Genomic DNA, 18,849 nt, shown 5'->3' with positions numbered 1-18,849 from the left:
AAACTTTTCCGGCCATACCCACGGGAACCGGAAATGGCTTCTCCCTTGCCGGCGCGCTTGGCGGTTGCATCACCCGCCTAGCGGAGGCGGGGGGGGGAGGGGGCTTCTTTTGGGGCTGCCCTCAGCGTTGCCTGCACAAAAATCCGTCAGGTAGGCGACGAATGGATTCCAAAACTTTGCCTCCTGTTTTTTTAGTGAGTCTTCCGTCAGGCACTGTGTAAACCCAAGCGTAGAGAAGTCCAAGCAGCGAGGACCCTGCTGCACTAGCCCGCCTCCTTTCCCAGGCGTGGGTCCTAGTCGGCCTTCCCGCCTCCCCTTCCCCGCCCCACAAAAGGGGACCTGCGTTCGGTCAGGCAGCAGCTTGGGCGACTTCCTTCTTCTCGGACCAAGATGGCGGGGGGTGAGGCTGGAGTGACTCTGGGGCAGCCGCATCTTTCTCGCCAGGATCTCGCCACCTTGGTAAGGCTTCGTACTGCAAGGATGCGAAGTGAACTCAGAAGTGGATGATCGAGCCTCCGGGGAGGCGTTGAGACGAGGCAGTGCCGGGCTGTCGGGAGCATGTGTTAGGAGGGAGACTCGTGCCGCCGCCTGCAGCTCGGCAAGTCCGTGAGCTGTACATGGGGTTCTGAGTTTGTGGGATCTCAGGCACCCGGAGGATTCGGCTGGAAAGTCATGGTGTTAAGTGTTACTAAGGCTTTTGCTTCTGAAGGTGTGGGAAGGGAGTATCTACCGTGTCCTCAGTGCTTATGCTGACAAGGTTGCCGGGGCGGGGTGGGGGTGGGGGTTCGATCTCAGGCTTTGACATCTCCCATAGTGAGTGGAGGTGTAGTTCTGTAACGATGCAGGACATTTAGGGCTTCCCAGTCATCAAAGTACAATATTGATTTTGCAGGAAAAGTGCTTTAGAAGTAGAGGAGAGCTGTTCACATGGTGGCAGGCTATGGGTAGCAAATGTAAAGTCAAAGGAAGTCTTACCTATAGCGATTTAAAATAAAAATGTTTCATTGCAGGATGTTACCAAGTTGACACCACTTTCACACGAAGTTATCAGCAGACAGGCCACAATTAATATAGGTAAGATAAGAATAACTTGGCGACATGACTTTATCTCGACAAGTAATTTTATTATCTTCTCCCTTTGTGTGATTACTTGAATTTTATGAGGACGCAGATATTCAAGAAATAGACTTTGAGCCTGTGTGAGTAAAATCCTGCCGGGTTTTGTGGGAAGCATATATTGTTCACTCCTAGCTCATGTCTAAGTGAGAAGAAAAGGTACAGACATGTGAAAAATTTAGTAGCATAAAGCAAGATATAGTCATATGCAAGAGAAGAGGTGAAAATATGGTACTTGCCACACAGGGTTGTTGCAAGGGCATAATTTTCAAAAGTTTTATTTGGTATATAAGTGATTATTAAGTAGAAGGGTTTTTTCCCTCCCCTAATTGCCATCTAGAACTTTAGAGGAGAAGGTTTGTTGACTGAGTGTAAATTTAGGGTATTTGACAGAAGCAGCACAATTTAATCTAGTTAAAAGTAAAGCTCAACCATCAGGTTATATTAAGTTATAAGATACATTCTACCCTTGATAGCATTACCATAATTAAACCTGGGTTGTTTTCCTATTATTGCAGTTTCTTTTTGGTTGTGTCAGGACTCATACTTTTTTACTTCACTGTGGTTGTGCTGGAAGTTCTTTTCTAAGATTTTATCTTACTGAGTGTTTATTTTAAATGAAGGCAGTTTTTTCTGTGGTTAGAAACATAAGATGAATAGCTTTTGCTGTACTGGAGTGTAGCTTTTGACGAGATTGTCATTACAGGGGAAGTTCCATTCAGTCCTGTATCAGAATAAGGTTTTGGTAGGAAAGAATATGAAGGAGGAAAAATTGAAGTCACTGTTGGTTTTATGTTGGTATTTATAGTGAGTTTTAGCTTTGGGTTTTCTATTCCAGTGCTTTCTGAAATAGCGTTCTGCGTAACTGAATGCTCATGAATTAATTTCTTATACTTTGTCTATAGGTACCATTGGTCATGTAGCTCATGGGAAATCCACAGTTGTAAAAGCTATTTCTGGAGTTCACACTGTCAGGTTCAAAAATGAACTAGAAAGAAATATTACAATCAAGCTTGGATATGCTAATGCTAAGGTGAGTTTGTGTTGTAGAACTAGAAAAAACTTTGTTGAATGTGCAGATAACAAATTCGAATCTTTTTTTTTTTTTTTTTTTTGGAATTTTTAGATTTATAAACTTGACGATCCAAGTTGTCCTCGGCCAGAATGTTACAGATCCTGTGGAAGTAGTACACCAGATGAGTTTCCTACAGACATCCCAGGGACCAAAGGGAATTTCAAATTAGTCAGGTGACCTCTTTCAGAAAACACCTTATACTTCATGTTCTATTGTCTTGTGATTGTGCTTTTGGAAATATTTAACTGAGATATTAAATTTTGAAACTAATTGCTGAGTATCTTTTTTCTATGTTTTGGTGTTCTTACTGTCTGTAATGACAGTAATTTGAAAAGTCTAAATCAGTGCTCGCTTCGGCAGCACATATACTGAAAAGTCTAAATCATCCTCATCCTCCATTTAGATACTTGCATGTAAGTTCTCCAAAGGAAAGGTAACGTGAGCAAATGGAATGGAGGGAAACACAACTCATTGGATTGAGGGGAAGCTTTTTGCCAGGCTTCCTACATTTCTTTTAAATAGTGTTGTTTCTGTTTTTTAGATAGGGGATGAACAAAGCCATCCTTAATTACTTCTCTTCAGTACATGGGCTTGTTACCACATCAAGTTTCTGAATATGATTTGTATCCTGGTTCTTTATCAGATGTTACAGACTCCTATTCCCTAGTGATGTTAATGGGGTTAGGGATGGCCCACAAGGAAATTTTACATTGGGTCAGGGCTGGGACTGGGGAAAGGTAAGTGAAGCCCTTCCCTTGAACCCCAGATGTAAGGGGGGAAATCCTAAAGAAAAAGAAAAAAAAACCTCAGTGACCAGGATAAACAGTATTTCAAGGCAGTGCTTTTTGAAATTGATGCAAAGAAATCTTAATAGAATATTTGTTTAAATAAAGACAACTCAAAATAGCACATTTTTCCCTCTTGCTTCAGTATCATTTTTGGTTCAGTGTGGCATTATTAGTTACCTTTGATATTTTACTCATCGTGAATTTGTTTGCATTTTGTTTTTAAAAATCTTAAAAATTTAAATGTTATTTATCTTGATTAGTGAGTTTTTTGGCCCTCTCTAAATTTTTTTTTTTTTTAAGATTTTATTTATTTGACAGAGATCACAAGTAGGCAGAGAGGCAGGCAGAGAGAGAGGACGCAGGCTCCCCACTGAGCAGAGAGCCTGATGTGGGGCTTGATCCCAGGACCCTGGGATCATGACCTGAGCCGAAGGCAGAGGCTTTAACCCACTGAGCCACCCAGGCACCCCATGGCACTCTCTTAAATTTTGCATCTAAGACCAATACCTCACTCAGCCTCACCCTGGTTCTGGTCCTCATCAGAGAACAGGAAACCTTTTTTTATAAGGGGCCAGATCATAAATATTTTTATCTCTGCAGGCCATAGGTTCTCTGGGAAGAAGCTACTCATCTTTGCTCTTGTGTTACGAAAGTAGGTGCAAATAATATGTGCTTGAGTGGGTATGGGCCAGATTTGGCCTATGGGTCTTAGTTTGCTAACCCCTGTTTTAGATCATGACCATATGAGCATATACTCTTTAAAAATAGTAATTCTCAATGAGTAGCAGTTTTGCTAAAATAGTATTGCCATCTCTATTTCAGATTGGCAGTTCCAGCTTTTCAAGGTGCTGGAGGAATTTTTGGCAAATTATTTTTTAGGTGGTAGTGCCCATTCTGTTAACACTGTTTTAGCTTTCAAATCGATGACATTTCCAGTATACATTTTATATCATGCTCTATACCATATTCGTTTTGATTGGATTTGGGAATTTTCTATCTGTGAAAATATGGATTGTTTTTAGGACTGATTGTTATTTCTTCATTGTTAGACATGTTTCCTTTGTTGACTGTCCTGGCCACGATATCTTGATGGCTACTATGCTAAATGGTGCAGCAGTGATGGATGCAGCTCTTCTGTTGATAGGTAAATATATCAGAATTGGTTTCGACAAATCAGTGTGGAGCAAATCCAAGATAGAATATTAAAGGGGAACTAAGGACATTAAGGGCCGTATCCATTACCTAAGAGTGACACAGATGGGAGCTAAGATGTCATCCAGGATGACACCCCTGCCTACCAGGTATCACAAAATACTAAGATAGATGTGGGGCTGATAAGAGAATTCGTAGGTTAGTATATATATTTTTTTAATTTAAATTTTTATTTTTTTATAAACATATAATGTATTATTAGCTTCAAGGTTAGTCTATATCTTTAAATTAAAGTCACTAGTGCACTTTTCCTACCTAGATGACATGAGATGGTTTATTATTTTAGTTAAATATTTTTATAAGTGTACATGTATTTGTCATCTGCAGCAACGTTGATGTATAGTGGTTTTATTTAGATGTAAATCTTATTCATAGTAAGTGCTAAAGTGTAGACGTAATTGGGATTTTCAAAGCTAGGGTTGTGCTACCTTCCTTCTGTGAGCTGTCAAGAGATTTCATTGCTATGGGACATTGTTTTTATTTTTTTGAAGATTTTGAGATAGAGAGGGCAAGAGCAGAGAGGGAGAAGCAGGCTCCCCACTCAGCAGGGAGCCTGATACTGGGCTCGATCCTAGAACCCTGGGATCGTTAACTAAGACAAAGGCAGACACTTAATGTATGGGACATAATTTTTTAAAGGGTGCCAAGTAGGTACAGTACAGGACTGCTTAACATCACTGCTTGGGGAAGTTGATTGTTGGAATGCCCAACAAAACATGCCAATGTTTATGATACGCTGTTGGTTGTCTGTGCATTTAGTGTTCTTGTCTCCCTTTATTAGGGAGTACCCTTTGGTAGTAGTTGAAATTCACAGACTGCATTAAGTGTTTTCCCTTCATTACTCTCTACCTCTTAGGAGCTGAACTGGGCCAAAACATCTCTAAGACTGGATAGAGCCAGAGGGCTATACCTTATACCTGAGCAAAGGGCAGACCCTGGGATGCCAAACTTGTTGATTCCAAGCTTCTTGCATAGCACCAGGGATGAAAGTCAGATGATCTGGAGGCTTCAGTGAATGCAGGCACAAAGGGTGAAACAGGGCAAACGGTGGACGCTTGGCAGTGATATCCAGGACTTTTGCCTGGAGTGAGACTAGAATATGCAAAAGTTTCCTTCATTAGATGCCAGGTAAATTTGTTTTGGTAGTAAAATACACATAAAATAAAATTTACCATTGTAGTTATTTAAAGTGCACAACTCAGTGACATTAAGTACATTAACAGTGTTCTATAAGCATCACAAATTTCTAGTTCCAGACATTCCCATTGCCCCAAAAGGATACCCCATGCCTGTTAAGCAGTCACTCTGTGCCATACCTTCCCTCCAGCTCCTAGCAACCACTAATCTGCTTTCTGTCCCTTTGGATTTGCTTATTCTGGATGTTTTCAGTCAATTCTCATGCATCTTTTTAATTCTTTATCATCTAGCTGGTAATGAGTCTTGTCCTCAACCTCAGACTTCTGAACACCTGGCTGCTATAGAAATCATGAAACTGAAGCATATTTTGATTCTACAAAATAAAATTGATCTGGTAAAAGAAAGTCAGGCTAAAGAACAGTATGAACAGATCCTTGCGTTTGTACAAGGTAAGAAGACATAATCACTAATAAATCTATGAATCACTTTGAGAGATATTTAATCCAGATACCAGATGTTAAATTTAACTTTTACTATAATAGACAGTCTGAAATAGATAAATTTTTCCATCTTTTTTTTTTAAGATTTAAAAAATTTTTTTTTTATTATTTATCTGTCAGAGAGAGAGAGAGATTACAAGTAGGTAGAGAGGCAGGCAGAGAGAGAGAGGAAACAGGCTCCCCACTGAGCAGAGAGCCCGATGTGGGGTGTCATCCCAGGACCCTGAGATCATGACCTGAGCCGAAGGCAGAGGCTTAAACCACTGAGCCACCAAGGCGCCCCAGATTTTTGCTTCTTAAAACCTTATTTACCTACCTACTACTTGTTAGCTACCTGATACAATTAGTGAAATCTATGTTTGTGAATTTGATAAACTAAAGTACATACATTTTTTTTTTCATCCATGTGTATTTCAAATATTTTGCTGAGGTATAGTTGATGTACTATGTTAGTTTCAAGTGTATAATACAGGGATTCAATAGTTCTGATAATTCAGTACATAATGCAGTGTTCCTGACAATAAATATAGTTACTGTCTGTTACCACACAAAAGTTGTTAAAATACTATTGTCTATATTCACTATGCTACAAATTTCATCTCAGTGACTTCTTTTATTAGTGGAAGTCTAAACTGAAGTATATTTTTGCTGGCTGAAAGTTAGAACTGAAGTTGTATTCTGGAAACTGTGAGTCAGTTTAGGAAAAAAAGTCCTCCATAATGAACAGAAGCTTTTTTTTGTTTTGAACTTGAGTCTTACACTATTCTTACCGAGTACTTTGATCATTGGAACTGACAATGATGTATTTAATCTTTATAGAGTTCATTTCTCTGTCCCATTCATTTCTCTGCTGCATAAGGTTTTTCATTTCAGGGAAGGCATAATGCATGTTATTGTTGACAATTCTCTCAGCGTTGTTCGAAGGATTGATTCGCATGAATCTAGTTCTGTCATGATGAAAAAGAATAAGTCATTTTGATTAAAATCTAACTATGTTTGGTCCATTCCTTTGACCAACCTGTTTGACATATAATTAATAAGGAGCAAATATTTTATGAGCCAGTAGTCTTTGATTAGCAAAGAGTCTGTAATTTTACCTTGACATTTATTTGGAGGTTAATTACATGTTACTAGAAATCTTTAAACTAGTAACGTGCTTTTTCCCAGGAGAGTTAATATTTATTCCTTTAGATGGTATTATTATTTTAGCATAGAAAATACATGTGTAAATATATTTTAACAAATTTTTTTCCATAAAAGGAGTAGTATTTATTTTTAGGAGTAAAACCAACAGAATACTGCCATCTTTCTAAACAGAATTATCACTTTGCACCTGTTGGCATTTGTGTGAGGATGTTTAGGCATCTATTTTAGTGTTTCTTGTTTTTGTTTCTAGAGATTTTATTTATTTATTCGACAGAGATCACAAGTAGGCAGAGAGGCAGGCAGTGTGTGGGGGGGGAAGCAGGCTCCCCACTGAGCAGAGAGCCCGATGTGAGGCTCCATCCCAGGACCCTGAGATCATGACCTGAGCCAAAGGCAGAAGCTTAACTCAGCCACCCAGGTGCCCCTGTTTTGTTTTGTTTTTTAAAATTTATTTGTTTTAGAGAAGAAGGGGTGGAAGAAGAGGAAGAGAGAGTCTTTCAAGCACACTCCCTGCTGAGCACAGGGCCTGATGTGGGGCTCAATCACACAATTCCAAGATCATGACCTGAGCTGAAAACCAAGAGCCGGAGGCTCAACGGAGGCTCAACTGACTGAGCCACTCAGACACCCCAAGGCGTCTATTTTTGTAATCTTGACTTTTTCATGTAACATAGAAAGACCAAGTTCTGTAAAAGTAAAGGATTTTAATCTTTCTGAATTTTGTATAGGCACAGTAGCAGAAGGAGCTCCTATTATTCCAATTTCTGCTCAGCTGAAATACAATATTGAAGTTGTTTGTGAGTACATAGTGAAGAAAATTCCAGTACCACCAAGAGACTTTACTTCAGAACCCCGACTTATTGGTAAGTGATAGTATTTGTCTTTAACTCTTTTTCTTTTTTTAAAGATTTTATTTTTTTGACACACAGAGAGATAGCGAGAGAGGGAATATAAGCAGAGGTAGTAGGAGAGAGAGGAGGCTTCCTGCTGGGCCGGGAGCCCAATGCAGAGCTCAATCCCAAGACCCTGGGTTCACGACCTGAGCCGAAGGCAGAAGCTCAACCCACTGAGCCACCCAGGCACTCCTCTTTAACTCTTAATTTGATCTTTTTCATATTGATGATTCGTCTTGAAGGATGTTTATTAATACTTCCTCTTTCTGTAGAGATAAAAACAATCTTCATAAATTTTTTTGATTCTGGGATTGTATTGACAATGCTAGATTGCATTACTGGAAGAGGGACAGAGTCCCCATACAGAAGGAACTTTTAACCTTTTTGTGGTCTGTATATGGTATTTCACATGATCAAGATGGAATTATGCAGTATTCTCTATGGAATTAAAATGTTTTGGTCAGTAACAGGATATTAGAACTTTCATACAGATGTTTTTATTGTACATTAATGAAGATTTTACTGAAGTTCATAGAACCAATATTGGTACTACACTAAGCTTGTGGTTCCTATACAGATGTAGGAGCCTTTTTAAAACAGACATTTGAGGGCGCCTGGGTGGCTCAGTGGATTAAGCCGCTGCCTTCAGCTCGGGTCATGATCCCAGGGTCCTGGGATCAAGCCCCGCATCGGGCTCTCTGCTCTGTGGGAAGCCTGCTTCCTCCTCTCTCTCTGTCTACCTCTTGCCAACTTCTGATCTCTGTCTGTCAAATAAATAAATAAAATAAATCTTTAAAACAAAAACAAAAACAAAAACAGACATTTGAGCCTCTCTGAGCCTGCACAACTTTATATCGTGGGAAGTGTTCTCTTGGGTAATTGTGATGTGTATCCTTGTTTAAAGTTACTGTTCTTTTTCTTCAATATTTTATTTATTTGTTTGAGAGAGGGAGAGAAGAGGGGAGGAGGTCAGAGGGAGAAGCAGACTCCCTGTGGAGCTGGAAACCCAATGTGGGACTCAGTCCCAAGACTCCGGGTTCAATACCTGAGCTGAAAGCAGTGGCTTAACCAATTGAGCCACCCAGGCGCCGCCAAAGTCACTGCTCTTGACCTAAGTTCAGTGCATGTAGTTCGAAAGTTGTTCTTTGGGTTTTTTTTGTTTTTGTTTTTGTTTTTTTTTAAGATTTTATTTGATTTATTTAACAGAGACAGAACACAAGCAAGGGGAGTGGGAGAGGGAGAAGTAGGCCCTCTGCCGAGCAGGTACCCTGGGATCATGACCTGAGCTGAAAGCAGATGCTTAGCGACTGAGCTACCCAGGTGCCCCTGTTTTGTAGTTTTAAAACTAAATTTTAGGGCGCCTGGGTGGCTCAGTGGGTTAAGCCACTGCCTTCGGCTCAGGTCATGATCTCAGGATCCTGGGATCGAGTCCCGCATCGGGCTTTCTGCTCCGCAGGGAGCCTGCTTCCTCCTCTCTCTCTGCCTGCCTCTCTGCCTACTTGTGATCTCTCTCTGTCAAATAAATAATAAAAATCTTAAAAAATAAATAAATAAATAAATAAATAAAACTAAATTTTAATTTAAGAAGTTACGCAGAGAGAGATAAAGGAAAAAAAGTCCACAGTCTCCCTGCCTTCCGCTTCTAGCCCTTTAGCCCAGAAGCAGCCAGAGTGAATGGCATGTACTAGTCTTGCACCTTCTCCATGCATAAACGTGTACGTGTTTCCCATTTCAGTTGTACTTTATGGAAATGGGATCATACTCTCTGTGTTACTTGTGTCTGGTTTTGTGTGTGTGTGTGTGTTTTAAATAGAATGTGTGGGTTATCCTTTTAGGTCATTATATTATAGGTTAGACATCCTTTGTTAGGGGTGCCTGGGTGGCACATTTGGTTAGGCATCAAACTCTTGGTTTCAGCTTAAGTCAAGATCTCAGGGTCATGGGATTGAGCCCCATGTCCGGTTCCATGCTCAGTGTGGAGTCTGCTTAAGTTTCTCTGTCCCTCTCCCTCTGCCCATCCCCCCAGCACGAATGTATGCTCTCTATCTCAAATAAATAAATCAGTCTTAAAAAAAAAAAACACAAGCCGAAACGTTCTTTAATACCTGCTGATGTTCCATAGTATGGATGTACCATAATGTGCCCCCGTCAATTAACTTTTATTTCCACTATTTTCATCATAAGTAAACCTGCAGTAAACGTAAGAGTAATGATAATAGATTTTATCACAAAGTTGCCCGTTTGTATAAATATTATGTGGCCTCTATCTTAGAAAAATTATCTTAGTAAAGAATATTTCCTTTAAAATTAAAATGAACAGATTCGGCTTTAATTTGTTTTGTTTTCTTTTAGTTATTAGGTCCTTTGATGTCAACAAACCTGGCTGTGAAGTTGATGACCTTAAGGGTGGTGTAGCTGGTGGCAGTATTCTAAAAGGAGTATTAAAGGTGAACTGGATTTTGATTGTTATATTTTTATTTGTTTATTTTTCCCTGTCTTAATCATAAGGTGAATAGTAGGATACTCCAAATTAAAAGTAAAAATCTTTTCTTAAATATTTTACTTATTTACTTGACAGAGAGATCACAAGTAGGCAGAGAGGCAGGCAGAGAGAAGGGGGGAAGCAGGCTCCCTGCTGAGCAGAGAGCCCAATGTGGGGCTCGATCCCAGGACGCTGGGATCATGACCTGAGCTGAAGGCTTAACCCACTGAGCCACCCAGGCACCCCTGGATCACATTTTATGTGGAGATAGGCTTGTGTGGTAGGTAGTTAGCAACAGTTGGATGGATATTTCTGGTTTTGAAGCTCTCTTCCCCATTATTATTTTTTTTTTTAATAACAATCCTCAACATAGAGAAATAATGGTCTTTTCAGTTTGGACATCTTCCTCTTAAGACTTCTGCTATGTAAGTGGTAATGGTGTTGTCCCACAGTAAATCTGATTACTAACTTCTATGTTCTTTTATGTTTACAGGTGGGCCAGGAGATAGAAGTCAGACCTGGTATTGTTTCCAAAGATAGTGAAGGAAAACTCATGTGTAAACCAATCTTTTCCAAAATCGTGTCCCTTTTTGCAGAACATAATGATCTTCAATATGCTGCTCCAGGAGGTCTTATCGGTAAGGATTTTTCTCTCATCCCTACATTTTTGTCGTATTTTTCGTGGGAAAAGGATTGCCCAAAAAGATATATTGTAGATTTTTAATTGGGTATTTCAAATAATTGATTGGGGTGGGGAACAGTAATGTGGTTAAGTTATTGGTTTTAGTTCATAAGATAGTTTCATGTGTTTGTAAAAACTATTTCTAAGGATAAAGAAGAATGTGTTTGGGTTTAGTATATGAAGTAACTCCTTTTAGCAGTAATAAGTGTTATGATCCAGCATTTAAAATAATTAAGTATACTTCTTTGTCTATACAATTTTGGTGGTAGAGTGGTGGGTTTTTTTGTGTGTGTTTTGCAAATGGAAAATTATCCACAAATGTCAGTTGAATCCTTTCAGATCATGTTTACTCTGAGGTGGGAATAAAAAATAACTTTGATTGTGTAGCAGTTACTGAGATGATTTTACGGATTTTTCTAGTTTGTTACAACTTAGTGTCTTACCAGATACCCAGAAAAAGACAAGATTCAAATGAGACTTAGATATGTTGTACCTTTGAATTAAAGAAGTTGTTGTTGGATAAAGAAGGAGTTCGTCTTTTGGTTCTCTGGTTTTTGGGTATATAATTCACTTTTTTATTCTGTCATTAAGAGTTTACTATATATAATATAATGATAATACTCATGTAGCCACCACCCAGCTTGAACCAGTTAGTGCTTTACCAGTCTTGGTTCATCCTTTTATCCCCTTCCCTCTCCTCATATGCAGCTACAATATTTTGAAGTGGATCCTCTGAATCATATATGAAGTCCTGAAGTTATTTTTTTAATCAGCCTTTCAGGGGAGAAATGGCAAGCAAATATTCTACAAATTACTCATTATGAATTTTGTATCTTTTCAACCTTTATTAAGTATATTTAGACTCATTTTTTAGTTAGGTTGTCATCTCTGTCCTTTGTTTAGAATTTAAATCAAGAGACTGTTCTCAAATGCCCAACTAATCCGTGGGTTCATGATTCTGTTTCTTCAGGTAAGACAGGTATTTTCTCATGCCCAGGAAGCTATTACATGAGTATGAGAATATAAATGTGTATTAAAATGTATAGGTATATGCTGTATTTATTTGACTAAGTTTTGGGTAAGCCGCTTTATAGGAAATAAGAAGTTAGGCTTTATATATCTTGTTTTTATATCAGGAGTGGGAACAAAAATTGACCCTACTTTGTGCCGGGCTGACAGAATGGTGGGACAGGTACTTGGTGCAGTTGGAGCTTTACCAGAGATCTTCACAGAATTGGAAATCTCCTATTTCCTACTTAGACGGCTGCTAGGTGTACGCACTGAAGGAGACAAGAAAGCAGCAAAGGTAAGTGCTTTCTGTAATTCCTGTTTCAGAAAAGTGGCAGTGATGTTAGGACCAGTTTTGAGGTTCATTCTTTTATAGTTAACATGGGATTAACATAAAGGGTGAGTGAATTTGGCTTTCTACTTTTAGGAACTTGAAAGTCTCATATTAGGTTAGCAGAAATGGAAAATTGCTGTTATGTATTGTTGGCAAGGATATGGGAAAATAAGCTGTCATTTTTGGCAAGCATTTTCTTGATTTTGGGGTTTATCTTTCCTCAATTTTATTTTCCTAGGTGCAAAAGCTGTCTAAGAATGAAGTGCTCATGGTCAACATAGGATCCCTGTCAACAGGAGGAAGAGTTAGTGCAGTCAAGGCCGATTTGGGCAAAATTGTTTTGACTAACCCTGTCTGCACAGAAGTAGGAGAAAAAATTGCCCTTAGCCGAAGAGTTGAGAAACACTGGCGGTAAGTTTACTAGCCTTCATCACTATCTAATAAAAAAGACACAGTCAGTTTCCTTAAGTTCTTGGTGGTGGGCAGGCATACTTGACCTTGAACACAACAGTTTTTTAGCTTAACTATTTATTGAGGCTTTAATAAACACACACTTATTTGGATGACTTTAGATTTGTATTTCTAGCCTTGATTTGTGATACACACAACCTATGAAAAAATCAGTGAATTTAGGCTCGATCTTTCTCTTTGGCTTTGTAAAACTTTATATTTGGAAATAATTTCAAACTTAACAAGAGAATTGCAAGAATTGCACACAACTCTTCTCTTTTCCCAGATATGCAATTTATTTGAGTGTGTGTGTATTCTATATGTATAAACTTTTTTCTTGACTGTTTAGGTGTGGGTTGTATATATCATATCTCTTGATCTCTTAACATGTTAGTTTATATTTCCTAAAAGCAAAGACATTGTCTTAATTAACCACTTCAAGAAGTTAACATTGATAATTACTGAAACCTACAGTTGATAATCCAGTTACACATCTTGTCCCTATAATGTCCTGTAGTCCCTCTGGTCTCGGCTCATTTAGTTGTCATATGTCTCTTCGATCTCTAATCAGGTACTTGGGGTTTTTTTTTTTTTCTTTTTTGTCTTACTTGACATTGACTATTTTGAAGAACACATTTTTACTCTTCTCAATCTGAGTTTATCTGATACTTCCTAAGATTAGGTTCAGGTTATGTATTCTTGGCTGGAATAGTTACATAGATGGTGATACCTCCTCAGGAAATCACAACCAGAGGCACATGAGATCTGATTGCTCCTCCTTGTGGAAGTTAATTTTGATTATGCGGTTGAAGTGTTGTCCAGTTTTTCTACTGTATATTGTTTTTATATATGCACCTACTAAGCATTTTATGGGAAGACTCATTGAGATGAAGTGAATAGCTTACTCCTCATCACGTCTTACCACCCTGGATTTAGCATCCGCTGATGATTCTTGTCTGAATTGAACTTGATTATATGATTAGAAAATGGTGACAACCCTCCCCCAACCTGCCACTTCTCATTTATTGTTCTTTATTCCCTATTGTTTACTTAACTGATTATAATATAGACTCATGGAGTTTTATTTTATTCAATAGGTTATGATTCACTACTGTCCTTACTTATTTTCATGCTCAAATTGCTCAGAGGGAAGCAGGGATCAGAGAGCCTGATGCAGGGCCCTACCCCAGGAGATCATGACATGAGATCATGACCTGAGCTGAGGGCAGAGGCTTTAACCCACTGAGCCACCCAGGCACCCTTTGGTTGAATTTTAAGTAAATAATCCTGCTTTGTGGTATTTATGTCATTTGATTTTACTCTTTGGTATGATTATACCGTTTGCTATTATAGACACACTGATTCCCAGGGTATTTTAAAATAGGCTTAAATAATAAACTTTCAGAAACTCTCAACAGGGAATATATTATTCTTACTTAGTTAGAATGGTACATTTCCTAGATCAGAACAGATTTTAGAATAAAAGGATTTTTTTGTGTGTGTCTGCCCACTAATACTGTAAGAGGATTTTATTCACATGAAACTAGATCTTGCTTAAAAATTAGCAAGACTCTACCAGAAAACTGTTAGAACTAATAATAAATGGATTCAAGAAAGTTGCAGGATACAAAATTAATATATAGGAATCTGTTATACTTCTGGATACTAATAACAGTAGCAGAAAGAGAGATTAAGAAAACTATTTTATTTATGGTTGCTTGGGAAAGAATAAAATACCTAGGAATAAATCTAAGGAGGTGGAAGACCTCTACTCTGAAAACTATAAGTCTTTGGTGAAAGAAATTGAAGACAACACAAATGGAAAGACATATTATGCTTAAGGATTAGAAGAATTGATATTGTTGAAATGGTGTTACTATCCAAAGCAATCTTCAGAATCAGTGTAATTCCTATCAAAATACCATTTTTCATAGAACTAGAATAAATAATCCTAAAATTTGTGTGGAATCACAAAGGATCCCAGATTGCCACAACAGTTGAGAAAAAGTACAAAGCTGGCGATATCACAGCCCTAGATTTCAAGCTGTCTTACAAACCTGTAGTAGTCGAAACAGTATTGTACTGGCACAAATATAGACATATAGATCCATGGAACAGGAAAGCCTAGAAATAAACCCATGCTTATGTGGTCAGTTAATCTGTGACAGAGGAGGCAAGAATATACAGTGGGGGAAAGAGAGTCTCTTCAAAAAATGGTGCTGGGAAAACTGGACAGCTATACACAAAAGAGTGAAACTGGGCCACCTTTTTTTTTTTAGGATTGATTTATTTATTCAAAACAGAGCATGTGCACAAGCATGGTGGGTTGGGGAGCAGAGGAAGAAGGAGAAGCAGACTCCCACTGAGCAGGAAGTCTGACTTGGGGTCCTATCATGGGCCCTGAGTCCATGATCTGAGCTGAAGGCAGATGCTTAACTGACTGAGCCACACAGGCACCCCAAAACTGTGCCACTTTTTTACACCATACCCCAAAACAAATTTAAGACCTAAATGTCAGACTTAAAGAGACAAACTCTTAAAACGGGTAGTAATCTTTGACATCAGCTTTAGCAGCATATTTATGGATATGTCTCCTCAAGCATGGCAAACAGAAGCAAAAATAAACCATTGGGACTACACCAAAATACCAAATTTTTGCATAGCAAAAGAAACCAACAAAATGAAAAGATAATCTACTGAACAGGAGAAGGTGTTTCTAAATGATACATCCGATAAAGGCTTAGTATCCAAAGTAAAGAACTTCACAACTCTAGGTCAAGTCAGCTAACCAATTCAATTTTATTTTATTTTTAAAAGGTTTTTATTTATTTATTTGACAGAGAGAGAGAGAGAAAGAGATCACAAGTAGGCAGAGAGGCAGGCATAGAGAGGGGAAAGCAGACTCCCTGCTGAGTAGAGAGCCTGACGCGGGGCTCTATCCCAGGACCCTGAGATCATGACCTGAGCCGAAGGCAGAGGCTTAACTCACTGAGCCACCCAGGCACCCCAAGAATTCAGTTTTAAAAAGGGTAGTGCACCTTAATAGACATTTTTCCAAAGACGTACAGGTGGCCAACAAAGACCTGAAAAAAGGCTCAGTATCACTAATTGTCAGGGAAATACAAATCAAAATCACAGTGAGATACATACCACTCCAAATGGCTAGTGTCCAAAAGACAAGAAAAAAGGGGTGCCTGGGTGACTCCTTTGGTTGGACATCTGACTCTTGATTTCAACCTCAGGTCGTGATCTCAGTATCGTGAGATTGAGCCCTATATTGGGCTCCGTCTCAGCTGGGGGTCTGCTTGAGATTCTCTTACTCTCAAATAAGTCTTAAGAAAAAAAAAAAAAGGTCAAAAAATAAGTGTCGTTGAGGATGTGGAGGAAAGGGAGCCATCATGCACAGTTTGTGGGAATATAAATTGGTGCAACTACTATGGAAAACAGCATGGAAGTGCCTCAGAAACTTCAAAATACCATATGATCTAGTCATTCTACTATGGGGTATTTCCCCAAAGAAAATGAAAACGCTAATTTGAAAAGATATATATGTGCATATATCTATGTTTATTGCAGTGTTATAATAGCTAAGTGTCTGTCCATCCATATATGATTGGAGGAAGGAGATAGGGTATATATACACAGTGAAATATTACTCAGCCATAAAATAATAAAGTCTTGCCATTTGTGACAACATGGATGGTTCTAGAGGATTTTATGCTAATTGAAATAAGTTGGAGAAAGACAAATAACTATATGATTTCACTCACAGGTAGAATCTAAAAAACAGGCTCCTAAATTGAGAGGACAAACTGGTAGTCTCTGGTGGGGGCATGAGGTGGGTAGGGGGACAATTACAGTCAATGAAAGGGATTAAGGCTTTCAGTTATACAATAAATAAGTCCTGGGAATGAAAAGTGCACTTTAGGGAGCATAGTCAATAATAATATCGTAATGTATTGGGGCACCTGGATGGCTCAGTGGGTTAAGCCTCTGCCTTCAGCTCAGGTGATGATCCCAGGGTCCTGGGATCAAGCCCCACGTCAGGCTTTCTGCTCAGCAGGAAGCCTGCTTTCCTTCCTCTCTGCCTGCCTCTGCCTACTTGTGATCTCTGTCAAATAAATAAATAAAATCTTAAAAAAAAAATGATATTGTAATGTATGGTGCCAGATGGTGAATACACTTATGGTAAGCATTGAATAATATGTAGAATTGTCAAATCACTATGCTGTATACCTGAAGCCTATATAATATTGTATGTCAGTTATACCTCAATAATAAAGAAATTGAAGTAAAAAAGAGTCAGACTTCTAAAAATTAGCAAGTATGTTAAAACTGTTAAATGAGGGCATCTGAGCAATCTTTACATTGCCTAGGATTGTGGTTTTACCTTGTGTTTAGATGAGTTTTGTTCTGGAAGCTGTTGTTGAGGAAACATTCCATCGTGGTCATTGATTAGAGCAAGCATCAAAAGAGGGAGAAGTCCCTCTGCTATTGAGAGTAATCTGCTTAGTTCTTCGCTTAATTTTTCTTGGCCAGCCAGGGTCATGTTAAATCCTTTGTGATCTGTTCAGTGCTGTGAATGGTCAAAAAGCATTTTTCAAGGAGAAAAGGTTAGAAAAGGAGATTTTTTAGGAAATCAGACTGGTAGATTGTGTATCAGCATGATTCCTTAGGTGGACTAGAGGACTCTGGTGGTTCTGGAGGAGTGAGTATATTTCTGTAGAGTGAAGACAAGCATATTTGTAGGTCTGAGGACCTAAGAAGAAAATGTGAGCTTTCTTAGTGGAACAGCAGGTTTGGGGAACATTCAAATTTAGTAGATCAGCAAGTAAAACCAGTTATGTCATATGATTGTGTAGTAATGATAATGAAATGAGTATAAAATTCATGGTTTTTAAAATTTTCTTTTTGCAGTTTAATTGGTTGGGGTCAAATAAGAAGAGGAGTGACAATCAAGCCAACAGTAGATGATGACTGAAGAATTCCGGTGAAATCATACCTTTGGATGGAGTCAGAATTTCTCTTTACAACCTAGGGGTATATTTTCAAAGCAATACTGGGAAATTAATTTCACAGCTCATTACCTTAGTGGTAGCTGTAAAGTTATTCTCATTTTTTGGTGATGAAAATTGAACCTCTAATGCTAAAATAGGGTCTACAATAAATGTAAAAATTGGCATAATGTTGGATTGAATCTACATTTTAGCAGAAATTAATCATTCCTAAATAATGTCTAATTTATACATCACTGCAGGATTGAAATGAAACTGCTACAGCCAGCCTTTTCTGTAGCACACATACCAAGAAACCTGTTTCAAATAAAGGTTTTCTTCTTACTTTGCATGATTCATCTTTGAGTGGTTCCAGGCTCGAAGGACTGTTGTACCAGTAAAAACTTGAAGACACAAGTTCTTGAAAACCAGCTTCCCTTTGCCCCGTATTTTATGTTGCATTATCTTTGAAATTATGAATGAAAAAGAAATTAATAAAAATTAACTTAAGAGCATAGGAGCTCATTCCCATGGACACACCTTTATGTCCCCTTCCTCTTTTCCTGAACTGGGACACAGGAAACTAGAGCCAGAAGTTCTCATTTTCTTTTGATGCCCTGCAATTGTTTCTGCATTGGTTTATACCTGAAACCTGATAGCCTTCCCCCACTGGAAAACACTGATAAACCTGATGATTCTAGATAAGTAACAGATCTTTCTAGATCTTATTTTGTTTTTTTCTTAACTGCTTTATTGATAAGGTTATAATGTAGATTCTAATATTAGTAACCTTTGGATCTTTCAAGAGGTCAGTGATGTTAGAAAGCAAAGGGTGTGCCTTTTGATTTTTACCTTACCCTCCATTTTACATTTTTCTTGTCCTCTGCTTTATTTTTTATTTTTGGGTTTTGTTTTGTTGTTGTTGTTTTTTTTTTAGATTTTATTTAATCATTCAAGAGAGAGCACGAGTAGGGTGGAGGAGCAGAGGCAGAGGAAGAAGCAGACTCCACTGAGCAGGGAGCCTGATGCGGG

At 38.5% G+C, this 18,849-nt stretch overlaps 1 protein-coding gene across 1 annotated transcript; it reads left to right on the top strand.

Annotated features, from left to right (window-relative positions):
- Positions 1–352: 352 nt before the first annotated feature.
- On the top strand, positions 353–18,162 carry EIF2S3 (eukaryotic translation initiation factor 2 subunit gamma). The gene is made up of 12 exons (XM_044234800.1): positions 353–459; positions 1,011–1,074; positions 2,022–2,149; positions 2,243–2,364; positions 4,029–4,123; positions 5,619–5,777; positions 7,703–7,837; positions 10,220–10,314; positions 10,843–10,987; positions 12,168–12,337; positions 12,612–12,784; positions 17,741–18,162. The coding sequence occupies exons 1-12, from the start codon at positions 391–393 to the stop codon at positions 17,802–17,804; spliced, it is 1,419 nt and encodes a 472-aa protein (XP_044090735.1). The 5' UTR covers positions 353–390; the 3' UTR covers positions 17,805–18,162.
- Positions 18,163–18,849: the final 687 nt, after the last annotated feature.

Source organism: Neovison vison, chromosome X (assembly GCF_020171115.1).
Source record: "Neovison vison isolate M4711 chromosome X, ASM_NN_V1, whole genome shotgun sequence".
Lineage (NCBI taxonomy): Eukaryota > Metazoa > Chordata > Mammalia > Carnivora > Mustelidae > Neogale > Neogale vison.
This window is presented reverse-complemented; position numbering and strand designations above follow the sequence as displayed.